We start from the raw sequence: 22,808 nt of genomic DNA, 5'->3' as shown, positions 1-22,808 counted from the left end.
TAGGGTCGCTGGTTCAAGTCCCCGACCAGACCTAAATATGGAGTGTGGACTTCTACTTGGAGAGGTCCCAGTTCACCTCCTGCCCTGCCGTGGTGCCCTTGAGCAAGGCACCGGACACCCCCCTTCCCCCCCCACTCCCATTGCTCCCCGGGCGCTGTACAATAGCTGCCCACTGCTCCTAGTACTAGACTCCTTGTACTAGGATGGGTTAAAAGCAGAGGCCAAATTTCACTGTGTGTGCTGTGTGCTCTGCATGTGTGACCATTAAAGAGGGTTTCATCCCTCCCTATTCTATTCTTCTAGAGGCCATGTACTAAATACTTACAAAATACACTTGAGTTGGACAGAAATTATTTTTATTGACCAAGTTGAAATGTGATGGCATTAGTAAACCATTCAGTAAACATAACGTCCGTTCCTCAGGTCAATCTGTACACAGGTGACTGGCCTAAAGAAACAAAGCCTTGGTCCTTTTATACACAACAGTGTGTAATGTGATCTTTATAATTGATAAACTGTATATTCTATCATAATTTACATGTAGTAAAATAATCCATTAGTATGACATCTGTTTTCCAAACAACCTCAGAGTGTCTGGCGGTTCTTTGCTCCTGTGTTTCTCTTGAGATCAGTTTTTGTCTCCGTCTGTTCTTATCTTCTCTTTGTTGTGATGTATTTTTCCATCACTGCATCTGTGCGAGGAGCTGCTCCCTGCGCTCCGCACTGATAAAGAAGCGTAGTTTCCGTGGCAACAGACTTATCTCTACAGGCATGGCCTCGTACTCCTCGTTGTCGATGTTGTAAAAGCCAGCGGTACCCTGCGGGGCGTGAGAACATAAAGTCAAATAGTGCCACAGAACTGGAATACTGATCTTTAGAAAGTACATTGACAAATATCAGAAGTACTTTAGTTGTAAAATTATTGAAAAAGTTATGAAATCTGACCTCTGGCAGCTGCAGCCGGCAAGCACTGGCTTCCAGTTTAGTGGACTCCTTAGTGAATACGGTGGGGTCCTGGTCTTTTTTGTTTCTAGGATGAAGAACATTTACATTCTTTTACTTGAATTGAATTTAACATTACCTTTAAAAGGATGCCAAATGTGTCTGTTTGCATCAGATGAATGAAAAACTGTATTTACTGACCCGACAGTGATGTACTCGCTCACTGTGAGGTTGTCTGGTTCGGCGTAGATCATCATGGAGTCATTTATACGCTGCAAGTAGGGAAAAATTGAAACAAATACAAATTCAAAAAAAGGCAAAAAATGTTTAATGACACCGAATGAGTATTCAATTGCTCAGGATTTTGTAAGAACAGGTACATTTTTTTTTTAAATACACATCTTGTTGTACTGACCCTCTGCACTGGGTTTTTGTTGTTTGTTTGAACAAACAGCTCTAGCGTCGATAGCTGCTCCTCTTTCCACTCCTCTGGCTCTTCCACTTTTGGAGGCTCTGTGGAACACACACACGAAGGACGTCATTTACTGTTGGGATGTTGCTGTGAAGTTGCCATGCTGTGACCCGAGCGTCGACACAATGACACACACTGACCTACGACAGGAGGGCTCCAGCGGTGTTTCAGCCGGAGGAAGATGCGGTACAGCAGGCTGGGTCTCTGGGGCTTCTGAGGGGACAGATCAGGGGGCCGCAGGTTTGGATCCAAGTAGGACACTGAGACCTCCCGGACCAGGGGCCACTCCTGGTGAAGGGAAGGTGAAGAGGAAATGGGGAGACATGAAATAGGGAAATAATTTCATGACGTTGAACAGATGGATGGTTGAAGTCTTTAGGCCCTGTTCTGTTTGTTTTTCTCTTTTTTGTATTGCTTGTGTCTGTTATTGATTTGTTTTAATGCATAAATTGTATTTGTATATATATATTAAATATTTGTATGCATGTGTGCATGGTGGTAAATGGGGATCATTATTTTTCTTGATGTAAATCATTTAAAAAATATATTTTGTTATTATTATTTGTATTCTTCTTCTATTGAGTTGTTTGTAAACTGTTAGCAGTAATGCTAATACACCTCTATCTATGGTATGTTACAGAATACTGATTAGACAAGGCAATGATGTGTTTTAAAGGTAGGGTAGGTAAGTTTGAGAAACCGGCTCAAGATACACTTTTTGTTATATTCCATGGAATGCTCTTAACATCCTGATAGCAATGAATATCTTAAGTGCTTTGACAAAAAATCCATAAAAAAATGTCATCTGTGGAAGCCGTAATACTGTAAAAAGCACGACCAATCATTTTAGCCGGCCCGGCTAAAATAACTGGATGGCCTACCTGCCTGTCAGCCTTCCATCTGTGCACAAACTTATCTCGTGCCCTCATTGGTCATGTGCACGTTCGTGTGTGTTCGAGGAGGGGCTCTATAAGGAAGTGGCAGATTTTCTCCGGTTGTGTATTTTCAAATTCTAGCGATCTCGAGCCGGTTTCTCAAACGTACCTACCCTACCTTTAATGAGGCTCCTCATCATCTTTATATTTTTAATACATATTAACAATTACACATTTTAAAATAAAGAATTAAGAAAATATATTTACTATTAGTATTTGGTGTCAACAAAATTGACTGTTTATTTTTATTAGAGATAGAAATCATTGTTGGATACTAGTATTGATCTGAAACCTACACTTAAGAAATACTTTTATGTTAACAACTGTTTAAGGTCCATCTGATATTCAATTGATGTAGAAAACAGGCTATACATGTCAGTGTTTCTTTGTTCGTAAGAAAATCTAACTAAAAAGGGCTAATTTACACTATAAAACATGCTTAAAATACGTGTTTCGTACTAGGGAAGTCACATGGCTTTCTGATATCATATTTTATAAAAGCTCATCACCAGTTAAATATACTGTTCTAACCCAAGTATGTTAAACAAAAAAATATATCCTTACATGTAGAGTACTTAACAAATGTGCTGCGTTGGTCTTCAGTGGTCCAAGGTACCAATATCTATTAGAAAAAAAGGTTAATTACTTTCATGTTTGGGGAATTATCCAGGGTTTATAATCTGAGTGACCAATGTTGTGATCTTACTTGCTGATTTTTGTCGCCACATCTCTAAAAGCACCCCAACGTAATCCCATCAGAGCGAAGACGGGCTGCTCTGTCTCCCCCTGGAACACAAAGACACAAATTATAGATCCAAACAACAATGGATACATTATACTACTTCATGAGAAGAGTCATTTTATGAATGTGAGATTAAATATGTCTTAGATCATCTGTTAATATGACCTGTAAAAAAAAAAACTGACCAAGCCAAGTCTGTACCTTTAAGAGTTATATTATTTTTAATCAATTTTATATTTTTCCTTACTTTGATTTGCAGCACATCCAGAGGAACAGTTTCTCCCTTCAATATGGACAGTGTTGCTGATGTAATGTCTCTATGAAAGTTATTTATGAGAAGAAAAAAAAACGTAAACATACACATACTGTATTTTTACACAGTCTGACACAGTAACAATAACTTACACAATAACTAATTCTTGGACCATGAATGATCCTAGAAATAATTGAGATAAACTATATTACTGTCATTTAATGATACGGATATACTATAAGTATAATAGCATATTAATGCAAGAACACCCTTTCAAAAGACAATTTACTTTAATCCTTTGTATTATTCAGACAATGGAATTTGAATGAGACAAAGTATATGATATATAATATCCTAAATAAAATAAAATGTTACGGGGCTCTGTCAACAATAATGTGTGATATGCGCTGCAGCCAAGTCTTATAATATATAGGACAACCCTGCTGTTTATTCTGGCTGTTAGTGACATACTGAAGTAAACAAAGATGCATGTAAAACACATTGACAATATTGGGGTCAGTAAAAATAAACAAGGTCATGTCCATATATTGTCCGATATGTAGTTAGTGTGACACACCCAGTGAGATTGTATGATGCTAACATTTGGATCTTTCAGTATAATTTTAAATAGATACTTACTTGACCTTGTTGTCACTGAGGAGGTGAAGACTCGGACTCAGGGAGTTGCGGGAGCCCAGTGGAATGAATCCAATGGGTGTCTGACAGATGGTGTCCTGTAGTCATTAAACATGCATTATTGACATCAATAAATGGAAAAATAGGGACATGTTTTGCATTAATCTCTAAAACCAAATCCTGGTGACAATACAATAAGTGTGTGAGACATACTTGATCGGGCCTTCGCAGTAATCCTGTGACGACTTCCTGCAAGGTGCCATCCCCTCCGGCCACGATCAGCATGTCTGTTTGTTCTGCAAGCTCCATCAGTTTTTTTGCCTGGCCCTCATAATCTGTCTGTGAAGAAACAAGTCATTTAACTCATGGTGTCACATGGGATTCCTACTAGAAACACATACTGTAGCACTGATGGATTCCAAATGGGAAATAAAACTAAGTTTACCTTTACTATTGTCACCTCCACACCAGCCAGGTGTAATATAGGAGCAGCATTCTTTTCAAACAGGTTGTTGGCTTTCCTGGGGGAGGTTTAGAGAGGAAGTTGTGAATATTGTGAGAAAGACCAGGGTCTTAAGTGTAGAAAATACCGAGAGGATACTTACCCACCGCAGGCTGCAGGGTTCAAAATTACTGTTGCTTTCCTCAGACGCTCATGTGGTGCTATTTGTTGACGCCCAAACTCCTATCAGGAGTTATGATGATTACAATTAGGCCTAAAAATGCATTTCAGATGGGGTTTGGCTTAAATTATGACAATGTATGAGCAAAAACAAGTGTCTTACCCTGGCCAATAGACAGGCCTCCCTCCGCAGTAGGGAGTCACTAGCAAAACACAAGGCACACAATGTTAAAACATGCAGTATGCTTTTTTCATATTTGAGATCATTTTATAACCTGAGACACTCACCTGTGTTTACCATTCAGCCAGTAGCCTCCATAAGACAAGACGCACACAGCAAATGTGGATTTCTTCCAGTTATTCCGCAGAGTGCGAAACACTTTCACAACCCGAGCCATGGTTTTGATTAAATAGTTACCAAGCACTCTATTTTAATAAAGTGAAACATTTGCGATGTTTTATATTCATGAATGAGACATTTTCATCCCAGCGGTCACGGGTTTTCTACTGTCAGACTGCATGGACATGTTGGTGTAACGTCAAAACAGTACGGGCGAACACAGGGCGGAACCAATGTTTGTGTCACTTGTGGTCCATTAACCCGTTTCGAGGCATAGCGGGTGCTGATTTACCAATATTTAGTTTGAAATAATATTTGAAAGAGTACTGAATTCTTAAAATGAATTAAGTCGATTTGAAATGTATTAAAATAATTTATTCAGGAAATACATGAATTAACTACAATTCCCACTTAGCTAGCTAGATAGCCTCTGCGGTCTGAGGACCTCGCCTGCAAGGGTCAATCAGAATTTCATAAATGTTTTTAAACTAATTTACAAAACTAACCACCCAGTATTCACATTTAAGTAGAATGGGTTAATATAATTTGAGAAAATAGTATTGAAGCGTGTTTAGAGAAGACATTATTTTTAAATTTCACTACGGCACAAACCCGACACCTTCTGTCCAATTTTCAGAAAGTGTGTCATGGCGGCCCAGATGGCGGTAAATTCGGGTATGAACTATATTTATTTCGTAAAGTTACCAATTTGTGTTGACTCCTATGAGCTGCTATGAGTTATAATTTCACAGATAAACACGTACATATTTGCTGTTTAGCGCAAGTTTAGGCGACGTCAGGTTTTGACCACATGGCGATGGTTGACTCAAATTCACTCAGGCTGCTAGGCTAATCTAGCCTAGCCTGCAAAACACGTTAGCTAATTTTGGTTAAACTATGTGCTGGGGAAAGTGCTCAGCTTTAGCGTTAACACATTTTTATATTAGAACAAAATACGGGCAGTATGACTTCTCTCACGGAACCCCTGTCAAAGGGGTCAGCAGACGAGTTTACTCATCGGGATCAAAAATGAAACTAACTTACTTGGAACAAGGAAAGACCCATTTCTGATATTTTGTACTAGGATGCTAACAACAAGAAGTTCGTGTAAGAGTTAAATTCAGGTGCAGATTATCTAATTATCTTCTGTCTGTTGGTAATAAGTCAGAGTTGTTTACTGGTACCAGTTAACGGTCAGATATGTATGTACAGACTCTGTTGATGTTGCGCAGTGACAGCTCAGAACCTAGTAGTGTATAAAACAAGGATTAGCAATCTAAAATGATTCGGTAAATAGGCTAAATCTTGAATAACTAACATGTTCATATTATTATTATTCATTGTTTAAGTTTAAAAATGGTTCCCAATTTCAACATCAGGAACAAATGTCAACCATACAAACCTTTGTGATACTATTCACTGTTAAACATACATATTTGTATCGCTAGACTAAAATTTGACTCTATAACGCATATAACATTTGTATGAAAAAAACCTCCCTCAAAACAATTATTACATATACCGCATAATAGATAAAGCAAGATATAAACCAATGCAAGTTTTACAGGGTCTAGCTCTGTGCATGTTTATTTGACACAAGACCTTGGAAAAACACATTTTCCTACCCAGGAGCCAGTCTGTGGGGGCCGCTGAAGGAACTATGGGAGACAGTGGACGGAGCGGTGTTGAGGAGACAGCCAGAGAGCGTCCACCTCCTCGACCTGCAGCTGAAGAAACACAAACCACACTTTCTCTCACTCTTCAAAAACCCGGTGAGAGAACACTCTTGAAGTGACCCGCTACATATGTGAATGTGGCGATAGTTTTCTTTCCGTGTATCCTGCACCTTCCTTGGGGCAGACAGATGCATTTTCTATTGACAGAGTGTGTCTTGAGAATTTTCTAACATTTTGTCTTCACTTTATTTTCAGCCAAAGAGTGCAGAGCAGAGAGAGAAGGTGCGTAAAGCCAGCACAGAAGGCATCGCCATCCAGGGTCAGCAGGGGTCACGGCTCCTTCCAGAGCAGCTTCTCTCAGAGGCCTTCATCCTCAGCGATCTGTTTGATATTGGAGAGTTATCAGCTTTGGAGCTTCTGTTAGCAGGTAAAGTAGACATGATAAAAGGACACAACTTGAAAGCTAAATTCTAAAGGAAGTTATATAAATTGTGTGGGGTAGATACAACAAAAACCTGGCCTGATTTGCAGTAGTAAAGACATAGACGTTTCACACAACTGATTCTCAAAATATTTGTATCTGTCTCTAGGTGAGCAACAGCAGCCCCATTTTCCAGGTCTGACACGAGGTCTGGTAGCTGTGCTGCTCTACTGGGATGGAAAGCTTTGTGTGGCCAACTCCCTGCGCACACTCATCCAGTCACGCCATGGCAAGACCTTCACCCTGGACCTGAGGTAATAATGCCATCTACTAATGAAGCATTCAAGCAGTGACAGCTGCTTTAAATGTTAAATTGTCCTGCTGTTTTTTTACATAATAACTATGTGTTCTTGTTATTGACTTGTTCTGTTCGTTTTCTCCTTCAGTGGAGAGCTGGTGGCTTTGACCACACGTTTCACAGACGAACTGATGAACCAGGGTCTGACCAAACGCGTCCTGGCATTGGTGTCGGAGATAAATGTGGCGCGTGAATTTGAACGGCTGCAGAAGGAGCGCGGCCTGGGCAACGAGAAGCACCGGAAAGAGGTAGAAGCAAATCTTTTGTGTTCATTTGAAATGGAAATACCTTTCTTTTGCTAAAAGTTGATTTTCAATCATACTCAACTAGTGCAAAGCCAGTAGCGTTATGTTGTAACTGAAAAAGACACATTTAGTAGAAAAAACAACTAACTCGCTCTTCTGTCCGCAGGTCTCGGACCTTATTAAAGAGAGCAGACAGGCTCTGGCAGACAGCCTGTTTTCGTGGACCTGCCAGTCACCTTTGTCTAAAGACGACACCCTGGCTCTTATTGGCCACCTGGAGACAGTGAGCGCTCAAGCTGATGGTTCATTGGATAGCGTGAACCTGGCTCTGGTCATGGCACTACTCTACTGCTTGGATGTCAGCTTTGTAGAACAGGGAACAGAAGATAGAGAAGGTGAGAACATGTGATTATTTTTTGTATTGCTCTAGATTTCAGTGTTTTTCTTCTACAGCTAATGAGTGATCGTCTCTGTGTTCCTCCAGATCTGATCCAGGCGCTGCCATTGCTGACTGAGCGGCAGTACGTGTCTGCGGTGCACAGCCGGCTGATGGATGGCCAGCCGTGGAAGCTTCCAGGTCTGCAGGCTGTGTGTCGCCTGGCCTGGGCTCTGTCTCTGAGGGTCCTTTCCCAGCTACCACAGGGAGGTGGTAAGTTCCTTTTTTTATTGGTTTGCCCTATGAAGTGAAAATAAGGTCTCAATTATAGCAGCTATTCAATGTTACAAATACTTGTATGTCAGAATCAGAATCAGAAACGGGTTTATTGCCAGGTAGGTTGACGCATACGAGGAATTTGACTTGATGTCGTGGTGCATACATCAAATACAAAACAAAGAATCTCCATGTGTGTGCTGTGCAGCCCTGGTGGAGTTCACTGAGGCAGACGAGGCTCTGGCCGACCAGGCTCTGCTGGGAGACGTCTTCCTGTTTATGAAGGAGGGCATCCTGGGATGTGAGGGCTGTGCACAGGAAGAGTTTTACATCCGCCGCCTCCATTCACTCATCACAGACTTCCTGGCACTCATGCCAATGAAGGTGAGAGATTTCACAGGTGTCCGCTACCAATGTTTAAGTAAGAAGTTGACATGTACGGATATCATCCTGAAGTGTGTCTTTAGCTTGTGTTTGTATACTTTTGCATACTGAATGAAAATAACATATTTGTGCTATATTTGTAGGTGAAACAGCTTCGTAACCGCGCTGATGAGGATGCCCGTCTGGTGCACATGTCTTTACAAATGGAGAGCGAGCTTCCTTCGTCGCTACGCAAGGACTTGGACCATCTCATGAACCTCGTCAGTGTTTATTGAATTTGTTTACAAACTTCAATACCAAACGAGAAACATTCAAATCAAACTGCCTGACACTGTGGGTTTGAGTTTGTGACAGTTTTGGTTACTGCTTTGCCTTTGCAGATAGGAGAGTTTTACAGTAAGGACCCATTTGGACTGGAGTTGGGTCTGGAGTTCTGGTGTCCCACAGAGTCTCTGCAACACACCTCCCTGCAGGGGTCCTACCTGGGGATGGCGCTGCAAAGGCCTCCGCACAAACAGGTGAGAGCTGCCTTTTCTGGAACATGCACAAAAACAAGTTTCTCCTCTAATCAATTATTCTGTTGACTTAGATTATGGCTTTCTGGAAGAAATCATATCATGTCAACTTTCAGTTAAAAATATTTTCCCTTTACATATGCTTTGACGCAGGTGGTTCTGTCCAAGTTTGTGCGTCAGATGGGAGACCTCCTGCCCTCCACCCTCTATATCTCCTATCTCCGTATGCTGAAAGGACTCGCCAACGGGCCTCAGTGTTCCCACTACGCCTTCAGCCTGCTCAAAACCAACGGAGCCACGCACAGTAAGAGCAGATTTTTTCTAAAGACAGGAAACATTTCAGAAAATAATTGTCTGGGTTTGAATAACAACAGACACATATTTTTATATTTCTCTCTGAAATTGAAGCCGTTTAACATTCAAAGTGCAGTTTGGCCTCTGAGGTATCTGAATTTGACTTTATGCCACGTTGGCAATGACTTCAGATGTAGGTGATACGCACACTAGACTCTTAAAGTCTATTGTCTAGCTTTAGTGTAATACGTATCCAAATGAATACCAAACTAACTTCATGTTCATGTACGCAGGTGACAACCTCCAGGGAGTGTCCGGCAGCCCGGTGTCTTGGGAACACTTTTTTCACTCCCTGATGCTCTACCATGAGAACCTGCGGCGAGACTTTCCAAACCCAGACGCAGCACAGTTCCGCCACCCGTCCCTCAGAGGCATCACCCAGAGAGAGCTGGAAGGACTCACCTCCTTCCTGCAGCTGCTCACCACCATCATCACATGGGTATGGAGGAACAGTCACTTAAGGATAGGCCTATTTGCTGCTCATATTTAGGGATTATAAAACATCATTAAGATCGAGATCAATGTGTGATGATGTTATTTGTAATTCCTTTTACACTCACCTTATCTCCTGAAAGAATCTGTATGTTCAGGTTTATGAGATTGCCCTTCTCTAAGTGTATTAGGCTGTGTTTTGTTAGATACATTTATATAATGTTCTCTTTCTCCATAGAGTGAAAATGCTCGCCTGGCGCTGTGTGAGCATCCCCAGTGGACCCCTGTAGTGGTGATGTTGGGGCTGCTGCAGTGCAGCGTCCCCCCCATCCTGAAGGCGGAGGTCCTGCGCTGCCTGGCAGCTTTTGGGAAGTCACCAGAGATCGCTGCCTCACTGTGGCAGTCACTGGAATACACTCAGGTTAGCGGTTGAAAATTAATATAACAATTTAACCCTCCTGTTGTGTTCGTTTTCTCCCCCCTTACTTTGGTGTTCGCGGTCAAATTTGACCGATCCTGTTTTGACTGCTATTACATTAACACAAAAACCATTAATCATCACCAAATTTCATTTAACACCCTTTCAAACTGTACATCTTGTATCAGACTACTGGTATACATGAAAAACTGCAGTACATATACAAAGAATAGACACTGAACATGTATTGCGTGTGCCAGGTGTGATCCATGTGGGGGGATGGGCACATAAGGGGGGAAAACACATCTAATGTGTGTGTGTGTGTGTGTGTGTGTGTGTGTGTGTTTTATCTGATCCGGATGGTTACTATTTCCTTTTCTTTATGGCGGTCATTTTTGACCGGGAACACCATGGGTGTTGCAAAGTTGACTAAATCATCCAAAATGCAATGAAAGTGGTGATCAGCAATTGTATATGTTCAAATGTCTACTGTGAAGGATATCATAAAGCCTTAATGCAATCGAATGTAAAACAAAAAAGTTATGATTGATGAAAGTAAATCGGTCAGATTTGACCCGAAGACAACAGGAGGGTTAAGTTGATGAAGTTTAAACATAGTTTCTGAAAGGTCACGGTTTAATTTTCATATTGGGATAGAGGAGTGAGTCTTTGAGGCAATATTTTGGCTATTATACCAGACTAACACAAAACTTTAAATGTATTGTCAGCCAGTCATTTTATCTCAGTGATACCAGTATCTATCTTTTTTTATTCTCTTATCTTTACAAAATACTTCATTCTGTTATGGCATTGTTTTGATTGTTTTTCAGTTTTCTGTCTTCATGTCCTTTTACCACAGATCCTTCAGACAGTGCGAGCCCCAGGACAGAGGCAGGCAGCTGGAATTGAGGTGAGTCTTTTGTGTTTGGCGAAGTTTAGATTATTCTCGGTCTAGCTTTACTTCAGGATATGGCTAATAAGATATATAAATAAATATATATAATAAGATGCTTCATTACATGGAATCATTTTTCAGCATCAACATTTGACTGATGCCTATAGGGCAGGGGTACTCAAACTTTTTAATTAAAGGTCCAGTTGTGAACTTTATACAAGGTCACTGGTCCGGATCAATGCCAGTAAAGTCCCCCCAGTATAATGGGACACAGGGTTCGGTCCGGATTGATTTGCAGTTCGGTCCGGAGTTTGAGAAGCCCTGCTATAGGGCATCTTTTTAAGATCCAAATATGCAAAATAATGTAGACTTGAATGGTGCAGGTTGTTTTTAAAAAAAAAAGGTTTACTGCATATAAGTTACAGGTTTATTTTAATCTCTCAAAGTAAAAACCTTCCTTTTTATTAAATGTTCATGCTCGAACAAGATGAACATTATTGTTGTACCATTTTTGATTCTCTTTGTTTGACTCTCAGGTGGAGCTGAATGAGATCGAGTCCAGCTGTGAGGAGTATCCTCTGACACGGGGCTTCTGTCACCTGATCAGCACATTGGTGGAGAGCAGCCTGCCTGTTAATTTAGGGGCGGGGCTACGCGCACCCGGCTTCCAACCATACCTGAACTTCTTGCGTGACTCTGTGTTCCTCCCCTTCCCCACCCGAGCATATCGCCATCCAGCTGAGAAGGTAAAGTGCTCACCCAGTCTCTTAACATGTGCATGCATGTATGCTCTTTGAACTACACATACTCAGTTGTCTCTCCCTTGCTCTCAGTGGGAGGTTGCTGACGCTGTGCTGGAGGTGTTCCACAAGCTGCTGCGGGACTACGAGCCCCAGCCCTCAGACTTTGTCCAGGAGATAGTGGAGCTGCAGGGCGAGCAGCTCGCGGCCCACAAGCCCCCGGGCCACAGCCTCATGTTCCACCTGCTGAACGACTCGCCCACACTGACGCTCTGCCTCAGCCTGCTGGAGGAGGGGGTGCGCCAGCTGGACACCTATGCACCCTTCCCTGGTGAGAGAACATATGCACTTGCTGGAAAACAAAAGGGAGTCTGCTTATGTGTCTGTGTGCATGTGTACTGACGAGCTCTGTTCCTCTCCCCCGACAGGTAAGAAGCACTTGGAGTCTGCGGTGCTGCGCGTCCTGTGCCTGCTGGACTTGGCCCTGCAGAAGGAGGTGATGTTCATGGACCTCCTCAGGGAGAGCCAGGCCTCCATGCTTGTCTCCCCCTTGGAGCAGCTTCTCCAGGGTGTCAGCCCTCAAACACGAAGGGCCGATCACATTGTCAATATTGGCAGGTAAAAATGGGCATCCAGGTTTTAATAGAAACTGTGGAATTATACCCATTGCTGGGATAGTCTGTTCTTGTGTGTTCATGTATCGGACCTTCACATTATTAATGGTGGTCTATATTTGTCCCTCGCAGGTATCTGTACCACAGCAGCTCCAACCCAGAGGCTTCCTTCCAGAGTGCCAAGATCCTGCGTCGTATCGCCAACTACCCCAACATTCAGAACAGGCTGGTGGGAGATTTCACACATGACCAGGTATGTCAAAAATAAAAAGCATTGTTTAACCCAGTTTAAGAATATTTCACAAAATGATGAGCAGTATACCAAAAATGACATTGGTAATAACACTATTTTACTCTATTTAAATAATGTAAAAATATATACAACTAGATATAATTAGATCCTATAGCCTGATTTCTATAAAAGCTATTGGTACATTCCTCCAGTGTAACGATACTGTACTGTATAATATCTACATTAATATGTTATGCTGTCTAAATAAATTGGAATAAAGCTCTTGTGTTTTTATTGTTTGGTTTTACTCGAATTCACGGAGGTGTTTCTGTGTTCATGTTGTAAAGTGTGCAACTTTTGTTCTGTGTGTTGTTTATGATGGAAGATGATAACTCTTTTTGTTCCTGTCCCTCAGGCTGTGAGTGAAAAGCTAATGGCCGGCTTTGTGGAGTGTCTCGACAATGAAGAGGCCGAGGAGGGAACAGAGAACGGAGATGGTGAGACAGATTTCATTTTTGTTGTCTGAAAAAATGAAGTTAATAATAAAAAATCTTCTGCATTAGGTTAAATCCTCCTGTCTTGATACTGTGAGAGCTTAGCCTGTGTATCATAACGGCCACACTCAAACTCACCTTCTTCATTACCCTTAAACCTCCAGACGCTGACGCACAACAGAAGGTCGCAAGAATCCGACATGAAACGCAGATCCATCTGCTGAACCTGCTCATCACCTCCTTGGATCTGAAGACACCAAATCTGGCCCTGTACCTTCTGGGATATGAAGTCAAGAAGCCTGTGTCCTCCACCAACCTCCAGGACCCAGGTCAGACTCTAGCTGATGGCCTGTTCAGTTTGTATGGGATTATAGCAAGATGAAATGTTGACCTTGCGTTTGTGCGTTACAGGTGTTTTGGGGTGTCCACGCAGCTGCCTGCACGCAATCCTGAGTCTGCTGCAGAGAGGCACAGAGAAGAGATCAGGACCTGTGCTCACTCAGCAGGCCCCTCACCTGGCTGAGCTCTGCTACCAGGTACACTACATCCTCTATTAAAAATACACCTTCATTCTAATGTGTTATACCCGTTAGGTGAATGTATACATGGTATTTCTGTGGGCTGATTAATTCGTTTCTTTTACCCTGTCTGTCATTGTTTTCCTCTCTCAGGTGATCTACCAGCTGTGTGCCTGCCCCGACACATCAGGACCCACCATGCGCTATTTGAGGACCAGCCAGGACTTCCTGTTCTCTCACCTGCAGCACCTTCCCTTCATCCTGCCCAGTGAGTAGATCATTCTCTACTGAGTACTAACATATATCAAAACACAGGGATTAGAGATGTGATTAATACAAAACATGAAACAAAGAGGCAGGAAATGTGAACGCAGGAAAAGCAGAACCGTAGAGAAATAAAGTCCCTTTCACACAAGCTGTCTGTCACTTAAACGTTCAGGAACATTTCCTGCATGTGGACATGTGTAAATAGAAGCATGGAAGCATGGCTCAAAAATATGAAGAGACGTCTTCCACAGCATACACCTCCCTCCTCTCTTTCCTTATCTTCTACTGTTGATTTTAGTTCCGTAATTCAGTGCATTACCGCCATCTGCTGGACTCCCTTCGCCCATCTATATGTGATTGTCTGTTGAATTAAATATGTATTTTATTTGTCATTGCATCAATTCTACCCTCTGCTGTCCTCAGGTAATCAGATCGCCGCTCTCTCCCAGATGTCGTGGCTCATGAAAACAGCCGCCATCGAGCTGAGAGTGACCTCACTGAACCGCCAGCGCTCACACACACAACGCCTGGTCAGCCTGCTGTTGGACGACCAGCCTCACACTCAACGCACAGGTATCCGTCTTCAAATTCAGTTCAATTCTTTAGCTTCCAGTCAGAGCTCCCTAATGCATGAACATAAGAACATCCTTACTTTACTTTATAGCTGATGGAGAATCAGGAATGGAAGAAGAAACCAGATCAGTCTGTGGCTTCCTGCATTTCGACACCGTTTCTAAAGGTTTGTGCTCTTTGGAACACATTTAAACATTCTATATATAAATGCAGTCAACACTTAAGGACACTTTACCTGCTTGAATGTTTTGAGATTTGTCATTGAAGGCTCTTAAGGAATTCCTTAATTATAATATTATAGCAGATTCTGACCTTTGACTCTCCTCCTGTCCCTGTTTGATGCATCAGTGCGCAGGAAGTTGCTGAGCGTGCTGGACGCCATCGACTTCAGTCAGGATATGCCTGAGCTGCTGCAGCTGGACTTCTTTGAGCGCACACAGATAGAGCAGGTGATCTCTAACTGCGAGCACGTCAACGAGCAGGGACACACCGTGTGCAACGTCAAGGTGAGTCCCAAGGTCAAACACGTACATTTTCATGTTGTCATAACTAACATTTTGTGTTTGATCTTCATCTAATGAGTGAAATGATGTTATTATTTCTCCCAGTTGCTTCATAGAGTGCTTGTGGCAGAGGTGAATGCACTGCAGGGAATGGCAGCCATTGGACAGAGGCCGCTGTTAATGGAGGTTAGTCATCTCAAATGAATGACTTGTTATTTGTGTAATTAGGCCGCATTTGTTGGGGTCAGATTACCCAAAGACATCATGCCTGGTTTAAATGTAAATGTTAAAAATTGCCCCTTTTGACCAATGCTGTGGTTGTGCTCTTCTAGGAGGTGAACTCCATCCTGCAGCAGGTGGTGGAGCGCAACCGCGTCCGCAGGAGTTTGAGTGCAAAGCGAAACGCACTGCGGTCGTGGAGGAGCCTGGTGGAGACGCTGCTGACCGCCTGCCCCGCTGACCTCATCCCTGCTGACGACAGGCAGCTCATCATCAGAGACCTGCTGCTGGACCTGCATGACAAGGTCAGTGAGGCCGTATGGCACATGGAAGGGGGAATGAGTGCAGCTATGGGTATTTGTATTATATTGTGGGGGAGATTTTTAAGGAATATACTCAAGGGTGTCATGGATTTTATTCAGATATCATGTTTATTGTAATCAAAGTAAATAGCTGACATAGCAATCACCAGAAAAATCTTACAGAACTAAATAAAAATGGTGCTTTGAATTGTCCAGGTGTTATCTGAGGATGCAGCAGGAGAACTGATGCCCATTGTCGCCGGGGCAGTCTTCACTCTGACAGCTCACCTCAGCCAATCAGTCCTGTCCGAGCAGCAGCAGGGGGCGGGATTAGAAGTCTCCTCTGGCTTCGCCTCAATCGCCAACTCCGCCCTGCATCTGATTCTCCGCAAGCTGCTGGACTTCATCCTTTGTACTGGTTAGTGATGACAGAAATCCACATTTGTCACGTGGGATATGTTGCTAGGTGATATTTTATAATATTGTCTTTAACACTTCAGGAGGAGGATACCAGCGCCTGCGTGCTCACCTGTATGGCTCCCTGCTGTACTACCTTCAAATCGCCCAGAAACCTGACGAACCAGACACTCTGCAGACAGGTACAACACAGAAACATTAACACAGACTGTCTGGAAAATATTTAGGGATCAAAACCTTTATTTCAAGTCTGATACGGTTCTCTTGTTATTCCATAAAGTGATTTATGGTCTGATAGATGCTGTCTGAATTGAGTTTGGACCGTTTCTTTTACAGATACATCTTTTTATCTGTTATGTCAAACGGACAATGTATAGATGTTTTCTGCTCTCCATCCCTACAGCAGGGAAGGCCATGTGGGAGCGTCTCACAGCCCCCGAGGACGGTTTCTCCAAACTGCAGAGAGAGAATCTCTCTATTATCGAGAGCTATGGCAAGTCTCTGATGGAGGTGGTGTGTCGGGACGCCTGTGACGGCCATGAAATCAGCAGGGTAAGAGCCATTACATGAGAAAAGCATGCTCACTTGGCCATTTCAGCACTTTGGACTTAAGTGAACTTTAAAGCATATTAAAGGTCTACTGAGAGGCTTAAAACAAGATAAATCCATTTCTAAGTAGCTCAGAGAAATACCTTTGTATTTACTGGAAGCTAGTTCACTTTTTTATTTATTTATTTTTGTTAACACTCACTTACTTTTATTATGCTGCTTCCTTATTTTTACCATGGCTGATTACTTATGTTATTTCACCTCTTTTATTTGATAGTCCACTTATTTTGATTATCTTTCATCCGCACTCCCTTTGCTGTTTTGCTGCTGTAAATGCAGGATTGATCACATTTCTTTACTGCCTATACTCGGACTTGTTGTCTTACTCTCCGCCTTTTTATTTCCGCCCGTCAGATGTTGGCTCTGGCGGTGCTGGACCGGATCCTGGCCATAGACCGTCAGAACCAGTGGCTGGTGTACGTCTGCAACAGCGGCTACCTGCGCTCGCTGGTGGAGAGCCTGAGGCAGGACGACGTGGCCCTGCAGACCCTGCTCACGCCTCAGCCCCCCCTCCTCAAACCACTCTACATCTACGAGAGCAAGATGGTGAGGACATGTGCAGACACACCATTTGCACTGTTTTCTTCACATAAAACAAATAGATCGTATCAAAAAAAACTCTATAAGCACAGGTTTATGAAGGTATAACTCTGCTGCGTGTTCTCAGGCTCTGCTGACCCGCGTGGCTAAGACGGGTCAGGGCGCTGTGGAGCTGCTGCGCTGCGGCCTGGTGGCACAGCTGATCGAGTGTCAGGTGTTTGACATGGTGCCTGACAGCGATGCACACAGGTATGCATGTGGAAAGGAGTTTAAAATTGCAATGTTGTTATTGCTTTTGAACTGATTTATACCAAATAAGTGTAAAGAGTACCAAATACTAATTCCTCAGTAAAACAACACAATGAAACTCTTCCAAGTAAAAACAGTCAGTCAGCAAATTCTTCTTTTAGGAAAGTTTTAAGTAAATGGACTGTACTTATATAGAGCTTTATCCAGTCGTTAAGACCCCTCAAAGCGCTTTACATACATGTCATTCACCCATTCACACCCATTCATACAGAGCAGTGTACCTTACTCTAGGACCTAACATTCACACACCGTTGGCCATGCCATCGGGAGCTTAAGTATCTTGCCCAAGGATACATCAACATGGGATTGAACCCACAACCTTCTGGTTGAAAGACGACCGCACTCCCTCACAGCCACAGTCGCTTTACTTTTTTGCTTTTTCGAGTGCATTTAACTGACTTAATGTTCTTTCTCTCTGTTCTGATAATGTCTGATCCTCAGTTGTGTATAGCAAAACATACGTTTGTCTGTTCCCTGGTGCTCTGCAGGGTGGTGAGGGACCCCTCAGGCTTCATCCCCAGCCCCATGGACCGCTACCGGCAGATTCTCTTACCGACCTTGAGGCTCTTCCAGGTGATTCTGACCTCTACCACCATGAACCACCAGCAGGGGGCAGCACAGGTACGCACAAAACCATTGCTCACAAAGAAAATGATTATCTTATTTTGATTTTTTTTAAATCAATGAACCCTAAAAATCCTAGAAGTCTGTATGTTCTTGAGGATCCACTTGGATACAAATGCTGTCTCATATATGTACAGATTCTGTAGACCCTAGTTGAGCTGAAGTGAGAACAATGTGTGTATTCTGGACAACTTTATAAATAACTTTCTCTGTGTCTGTATCTCTGTGTGTGTAGGTTCTCCAGTGGCTGATAGTGCACTCTGACACCATTCAGTCCCTGTTGCGCTGTCCGGAGCTCAGTATGGGAGCTTTGCAGGAGCTCTCCTTGCTGACTGGCATCATCAGTAAGACAGCTCTGCCAGGTAAAATAATAAACACTCCATCGACTCTTTTTTTTATTCACTTTGCCATCTATTTTATTTCCATTGTGCAAATAAACACATCAGACTATGAACAGTGTTTTTGATGTCCTGCTTGGCCTCCCAGGGGCCCTTGAGTCAGGCGGTGAGGTCAACAGTGCGGCTCTCATGGAGTTCCAGGGTCACATCAACAGATTCCAGGTGAGACAGCTGCTTTGGTTTTTTATTATGATAGTATAGATGTTTTTTTCATGTTCGCTATTCCTAGTAATACACTATCAAATGCATGTATAGTAATGTGTTTCTTCTTTCTTCAGCGTCTCTGTCTGTCCCTGCTTGGCCGTCTGGCGGGCAGCGAGAGGGAGAGGTTACTGAAGCAGGCCGAGATCTCTGCGCCTGCTGACTCAGCAGAAAGACGAGAGGAGATGGAGGTGGCCATGCAACAGGTATGAATTAAAACAGCCTATAAATGAGCTTCCTCCCTTGAAATGTGTTTTCATAGTCAGAAGTAACCAACTTTCCTTTCACATATTACAACAGCAAGACAGGGATGGGCGGAAAGGGATAGATACACTGACACATTGTGTGTTGTATGCTTAGTCATGATTACTCATGAGTACTGCGTTGTCGATGACCTGCTGTCCTCTGTCCTCAGGTGTGTGCTAACATCATGGAGTACTGCCAGACGCTGCTGCTGCAGAGCTCGGCGCAGGCTCAGTTCAGCATCTGCCTCTTCAGCCCGTCAGGCAGCGAGCCAGCGGGCCGGGACGGGGGGCGCGCAGGTCAGTGATGATCTGCATTACAAGAAACAATGGAGGGAGTCTGACTCTGTATACAAGGCAGACTTTTCTACCTGCTATTAAGTGAATTAGTCCGCTTCCATTTGTCATACGTTTTCAGTGTCTGACAGCTGATGGATGAATCTAGAAATCCAGAATCTTATGAGGCATTTTTAGCTTTTACAGCAAGAGACCTTTTTATTATTAACACCAAAGTATGAAACTGAACTGTGGCATTTTGTTTCAAAGATCTCTCATCCGCTCTGCCATCAATGGCGTACTCCCGGGCCCCCAGCCTGGGTCTGGTCATGTACTTGCTGAAGAACAGCGCTGCGGATTTCTTCCGGTTCCACCAGAGTCACAGACAAAGCCTGGGCAAGCTGCAGAGCCTGGATCAGCTGCCTCCTGACGAGCTCAAGGAGGTAATGAGGAACCAATACACTGATTCACGTGGCTCACACTCAACACACTGCTGATCAGTTTTTTCACTTTGATAAATGATGAATAGTAGAGGTTACAGTAAAAAGAGGTGTGAATAATGAGCATCTGTTCTTTATATTCTGCACATCTTTGGCTCCAGCATGCACTGTCTGCCGTTTCTAACCACAGACATCTTCTCTGTAGTTGTGCCAGGGCCTGGTGTCGGGCCCCGGAGGCGTGGAGAAGATCTCCTCAGTGCAGAGGAGCCTGCTGGCCAAGAGACGACTCGTCCAGCTGATCAACAACAGAGCCAAGCTGCTGGCCCTGTGCTCCTGTATCCTTTGGCCCTTTGCAGGCCCAGGTTTAGTCCCTGGACTTTGTGTATTTGTAGAAAAGCCACACCATGGATTTCTGTGAAATGCCTTAACCTGCCTCCTCTACAGATGTTATCGAGACGTGTTTGTTTGTACTGTGGCGCCACCTGGAGTACTACCTGTTGCACTGTACTCCCACCGACCCCAAGGACTCCCCGATGCCTGGAGCCAGTTTGTATAGATCTCGGCTCACAGACGGTAAGAGGCAATCTTATATACATATTTATATATTAGACCCTCCAGAAAAACGCGGGCTAAAATCCTTGATTATGCGGGCTAAAATCCTTGATTATGCGATTAAACATGCGGGGTTTTTATGTGATTTTATGCGGTGAAGTTGCGAAATATGCGGAAATATGCTAAATATGCGAAATATGCGGGAGGCGGAAAAAAGGTGATTCTTCTCCCACACCCTGTTACTAGGCTACTACTGAATGAAAGTGAGCCCTTTTAAAGAGTTCCTATGATAAACAAGCATACTAGAAGCAAGCTACATCACAAAGTGTTATTTATGTATTTCTATATGGGCTATTTTAATCACTCTCTCTCTCTCTCACACACACACACACACACACACACACACACACACACACACACACACACACACACACACTCTTCTCCGCCTCATTCTGTTTTCATTTACTCGTTCGTTATCTGACCAGCTTCAATCTTGTAGGCTACTCACCTCGTTTCTTGTAGCCCTCGAAAGGGTTTTGGAGGTTGATGCCTCGGTGAACGCGAGTTGTTTGACTTTCTTGTCCGCAGCAGCAGAAAGCATTTTAGAATGTTTGAATGAATCAAAGTGGGTCGTCGCCGTCGATTTTCTCTTATGCTCCAACACACAGTTGCACGGGGTGCAGAATAGTTTCTCCCCACTTTCGCGCAAGACATCGGGGTACTGCTTTGCCCGGTCTTTAGCAGAAATGTTCGTAGGCAAATGAGATGGATTCGATTTGTTCATCTTAGTCAGAGCCGTATAATAGTATAATGGTATATAATAATAATAGTATAATAGTATATAATAATCTATATGGCGCTGATCTTGTTGTTTTCTCTCTCGTGTGAGTTCCACACATTCACTCTACGGTGTTGTTTACCTGCGCGAGCTGATGACATCACTACTTCACGTTAACTTTTTTTTTCCTCAACTTTGTGTGGAAAAATGCGGGGATTATGAGACCTTTTAATAAATATGCGCCCTTTTAAAAATATGCGCCATTTTGCTGATTATGCGGTAAATTATGCGATCGCATAATCGCGTTTTTCTGGAGGGTCTAATATATGCACATCTTTATAAAAGATTACTTTTTAATTTTTATTAAACACATTACTAGCAGTTTTCAGACCTTAGCCCTTTTCGCACAGGACCAGCATTACCAGATCACCTCAAGTCATTTATGGTGCAGAAATCTTAATCATGTATGAATCTGCCATATCTGAAATTACATTTAGTTTTTGTAAAAATTGCATAACATTGCCCTCAAAAGAAATCACTTCATTTTGTGGAAACTTAAAAGGCTCATTCGCACAGGCACCAGAGCAAGAGGTCTTGTCAATATTGTTTTATAAAAAAGATTAGACCATATAATATATCTAACATTTATAATATGTAGGTGTTGCCTAATATCCTGTGAATAAAGTCAAATTAAAAGTCAAATTGCAGACTTCCTGTGCAATATGCCGTCATTTCTCCATCCCATAGGACATGTCCATCATGCCTCAACATGAAATTGAGGTTGAAATAAACATTGTCCTTAAGTATTGTGTTATACTAGTCCTGTGCTAGTAGTGCTCTAGTTAGGACACTTCCCTTGTGAAGCTATTGATTGCAGTTAAGCTAAATCTGACAAATCTAATTATTGATGTTCTTCAGATTCCTTTGGCGGGCTGCAGGGAAGCGGAGGTCGCGTCCTCGGTCTATCTCGGGTCAGCCAGCAAGACCTGGACCTGGTAAGAAACAGCGCACACACTTTGAATGCTGCCCTGAGAAACATGTCCTGCATCTGTAAAACCACCTCCATTATTCCTGAACCTCTCCCTCCTGTCTTATGCTTGTGCCCCTCAGCTGAAGAGCGACATGGCCACAGGTTTCGGAGAGGCTCTGCAGAGGAAGCTGCTGGACGTGGAGGGTCTGTACAGCCAGGTCCGCTCCCGCTACACCTTCATCCAGGCCCTGGTCCGCAGGGTCCGCGGCCTGCTCCGACAGCCCAAGAGCTGAGGAGACACGCAAACACAAAGACTGTCCAAGAGCCACATTCTCACCTGGACTCAGAAACTCTGCCGCGCAACATCAGAGAACCAAGGACTCCGACTTTATGTCAGCTAGCTTCTGGCTACATAGCTCCTTCTGACTGACCTGTAGCAGCTCCTCTATGGAATATTGTGGGATGGTAACGTGATATCACGTGACCTAATTATTTTTGACAAGCGCTTTGTAAGGAGCGTTTCTCAAAGAAGTGAGAAAGGATAACACACTTATGACATTTTTACTCGTTAAAAATATTTGATATTATTTGTTTGGTCTGATTCCTCTCCCTCTTTTTCTTTTGTGAAATTAAAACGTTTTCTAAATCTGCTAATTACTTGTCCTTTGTGTGTGGACTGGGCTATAAAGGGCAAACAG

The 22,808-nt window shown here is 43.1% G+C and overlaps 2 protein-coding genes across 2 annotated transcripts; one reads left to right on the top strand and one right to left on the bottom strand.

Annotated features, from left to right (window-relative positions):
• Nucleotides 1–339: 339 nt before the first annotated feature.
• On the bottom strand, nucleotides 340–5,137 carry agk (acylglycerol kinase). Its single transcript, XM_034142136.1, has 14 exons — nucleotides 4,891–5,137; nucleotides 4,766–4,805; nucleotides 4,586–4,665; nucleotides 4,426–4,501; nucleotides 4,194–4,319; nucleotides 3,984–4,078; nucleotides 3,339–3,408; nucleotides 3,056–3,135; nucleotides 2,914–2,971; nucleotides 1,555–1,702; nucleotides 1,358–1,455; nucleotides 1,144–1,214; nucleotides 946–1,030; nucleotides 340–818 (listed from the first exon to the last, which is right to left on the bottom strand). The coding sequence occupies exons 1-14, from the start codon at nucleotides 4,998–5,000 to the stop codon at nucleotides 684–686; spliced, it is 1,272 nt and encodes a 423-aa protein (XP_033998027.1). The 5' UTR covers nucleotides 5,001–5,137; the 3' UTR covers nucleotides 340–683.
• Nucleotides 5,138–5,567: 430 nt separating this feature from the next.
• Nucleotides 5,568–22,764, top strand: nup205 (nucleoporin 205). Its single transcript, XM_034141415.1, has 42 exons — nucleotides 5,568–5,617; nucleotides 6,572–6,714; nucleotides 6,874–7,045; nucleotides 7,209–7,353; nucleotides 7,486–7,645; nucleotides 7,809–8,037; nucleotides 8,127–8,291; nucleotides 8,503–8,678; nucleotides 8,822–8,938; nucleotides 9,059–9,196; nucleotides 9,347–9,497; nucleotides 9,781–9,986; nucleotides 10,218–10,400; nucleotides 11,257–11,307; nucleotides 11,829–12,038; nucleotides 12,126–12,363; nucleotides 12,461–12,650; nucleotides 12,779–12,899; nucleotides 13,294–13,375; nucleotides 13,537–13,701; nucleotides 13,784–13,908; nucleotides 14,044–14,158; nucleotides 14,581–14,730; nucleotides 14,822–14,896; nucleotides 15,079–15,236; nucleotides 15,339–15,419; nucleotides 15,566–15,757; nucleotides 15,971–16,172; nucleotides 16,255–16,353; nucleotides 16,575–16,723; nucleotides 17,135–17,326; nucleotides 17,448–17,569; nucleotides 18,118–18,250; nucleotides 18,489–18,615; nucleotides 18,740–18,813; nucleotides 18,930–19,058; nucleotides 19,268–19,394; nucleotides 19,641–19,813; nucleotides 20,016–20,145; nucleotides 20,255–20,383; nucleotides 22,059–22,135; nucleotides 22,251–22,764. The coding sequence occupies exons 1-42, from the start codon at nucleotides 5,590–5,592 to the stop codon at nucleotides 22,401–22,403; spliced, it is 5,982 nt and encodes a 1,993-aa protein (XP_033997306.1). The 5' UTR covers nucleotides 5,568–5,589; the 3' UTR covers nucleotides 22,404–22,764.
• Nucleotides 22,765–22,808: the final 44 nt, after the last annotated feature.

The sequence above is a fragment of the Trematomus bernacchii genome, unplaced genomic scaffold (assembly GCF_902827165.1).
Source record: "Trematomus bernacchii unplaced genomic scaffold, fTreBer1.1, whole genome shotgun sequence".
Taxonomy (NCBI): domain Eukaryota; kingdom Metazoa; phylum Chordata; class Actinopteri; order Perciformes; family Nototheniidae; genus Trematomus; species Trematomus bernacchii.
The sequence above is the reverse complement of the archived record's forward strand: the minus strand, read 5'-3'. Positions and strand labels throughout refer to the sequence as shown.

Bases quoted from the DNA above. Each gene is read 5' to 3' on its own strand.
- agk (XM_034142136.1), bottom strand. From the start codon at position 5,000: ATGGCTCGGGTTGTGAAAGTGTTTCGCACTCTGCGGAATAACTGGAAG. The intron at 4,079-4,193 runs GTATGTCTCACA...TAATGACTACAG, and splicing joins TACTGCGAAGGCCCGATCAA to GACACCATCTGTCAGACACC. The intron at 1,703-2,913 runs GTAAGGATATAT...TCCCTTCACCAG, and splicing joins ATTTGTTAAGTACTCTACAT to GAGTGGCCCCTGGTCCGGGA.
- nup205 (XM_034141415.1), top strand. From the start codon at position 5,590: ATGGCGGCCCAGATGGCGGTAAATTCGG. The intron at 13,376-13,536 runs GTGAGACAGATT...TTAAACCTCCAG, and splicing joins GGGAACAGAGAACGGAGATG to ACGCTGACGCACAACAGAAG. The intron at 16,724-17,134 runs GTAAGAGCCATT...TCCGCCCGTCAG, and splicing joins ACGGCCATGAAATCAGCAGG to ATGTTGGCTCTGGCGGTGCT.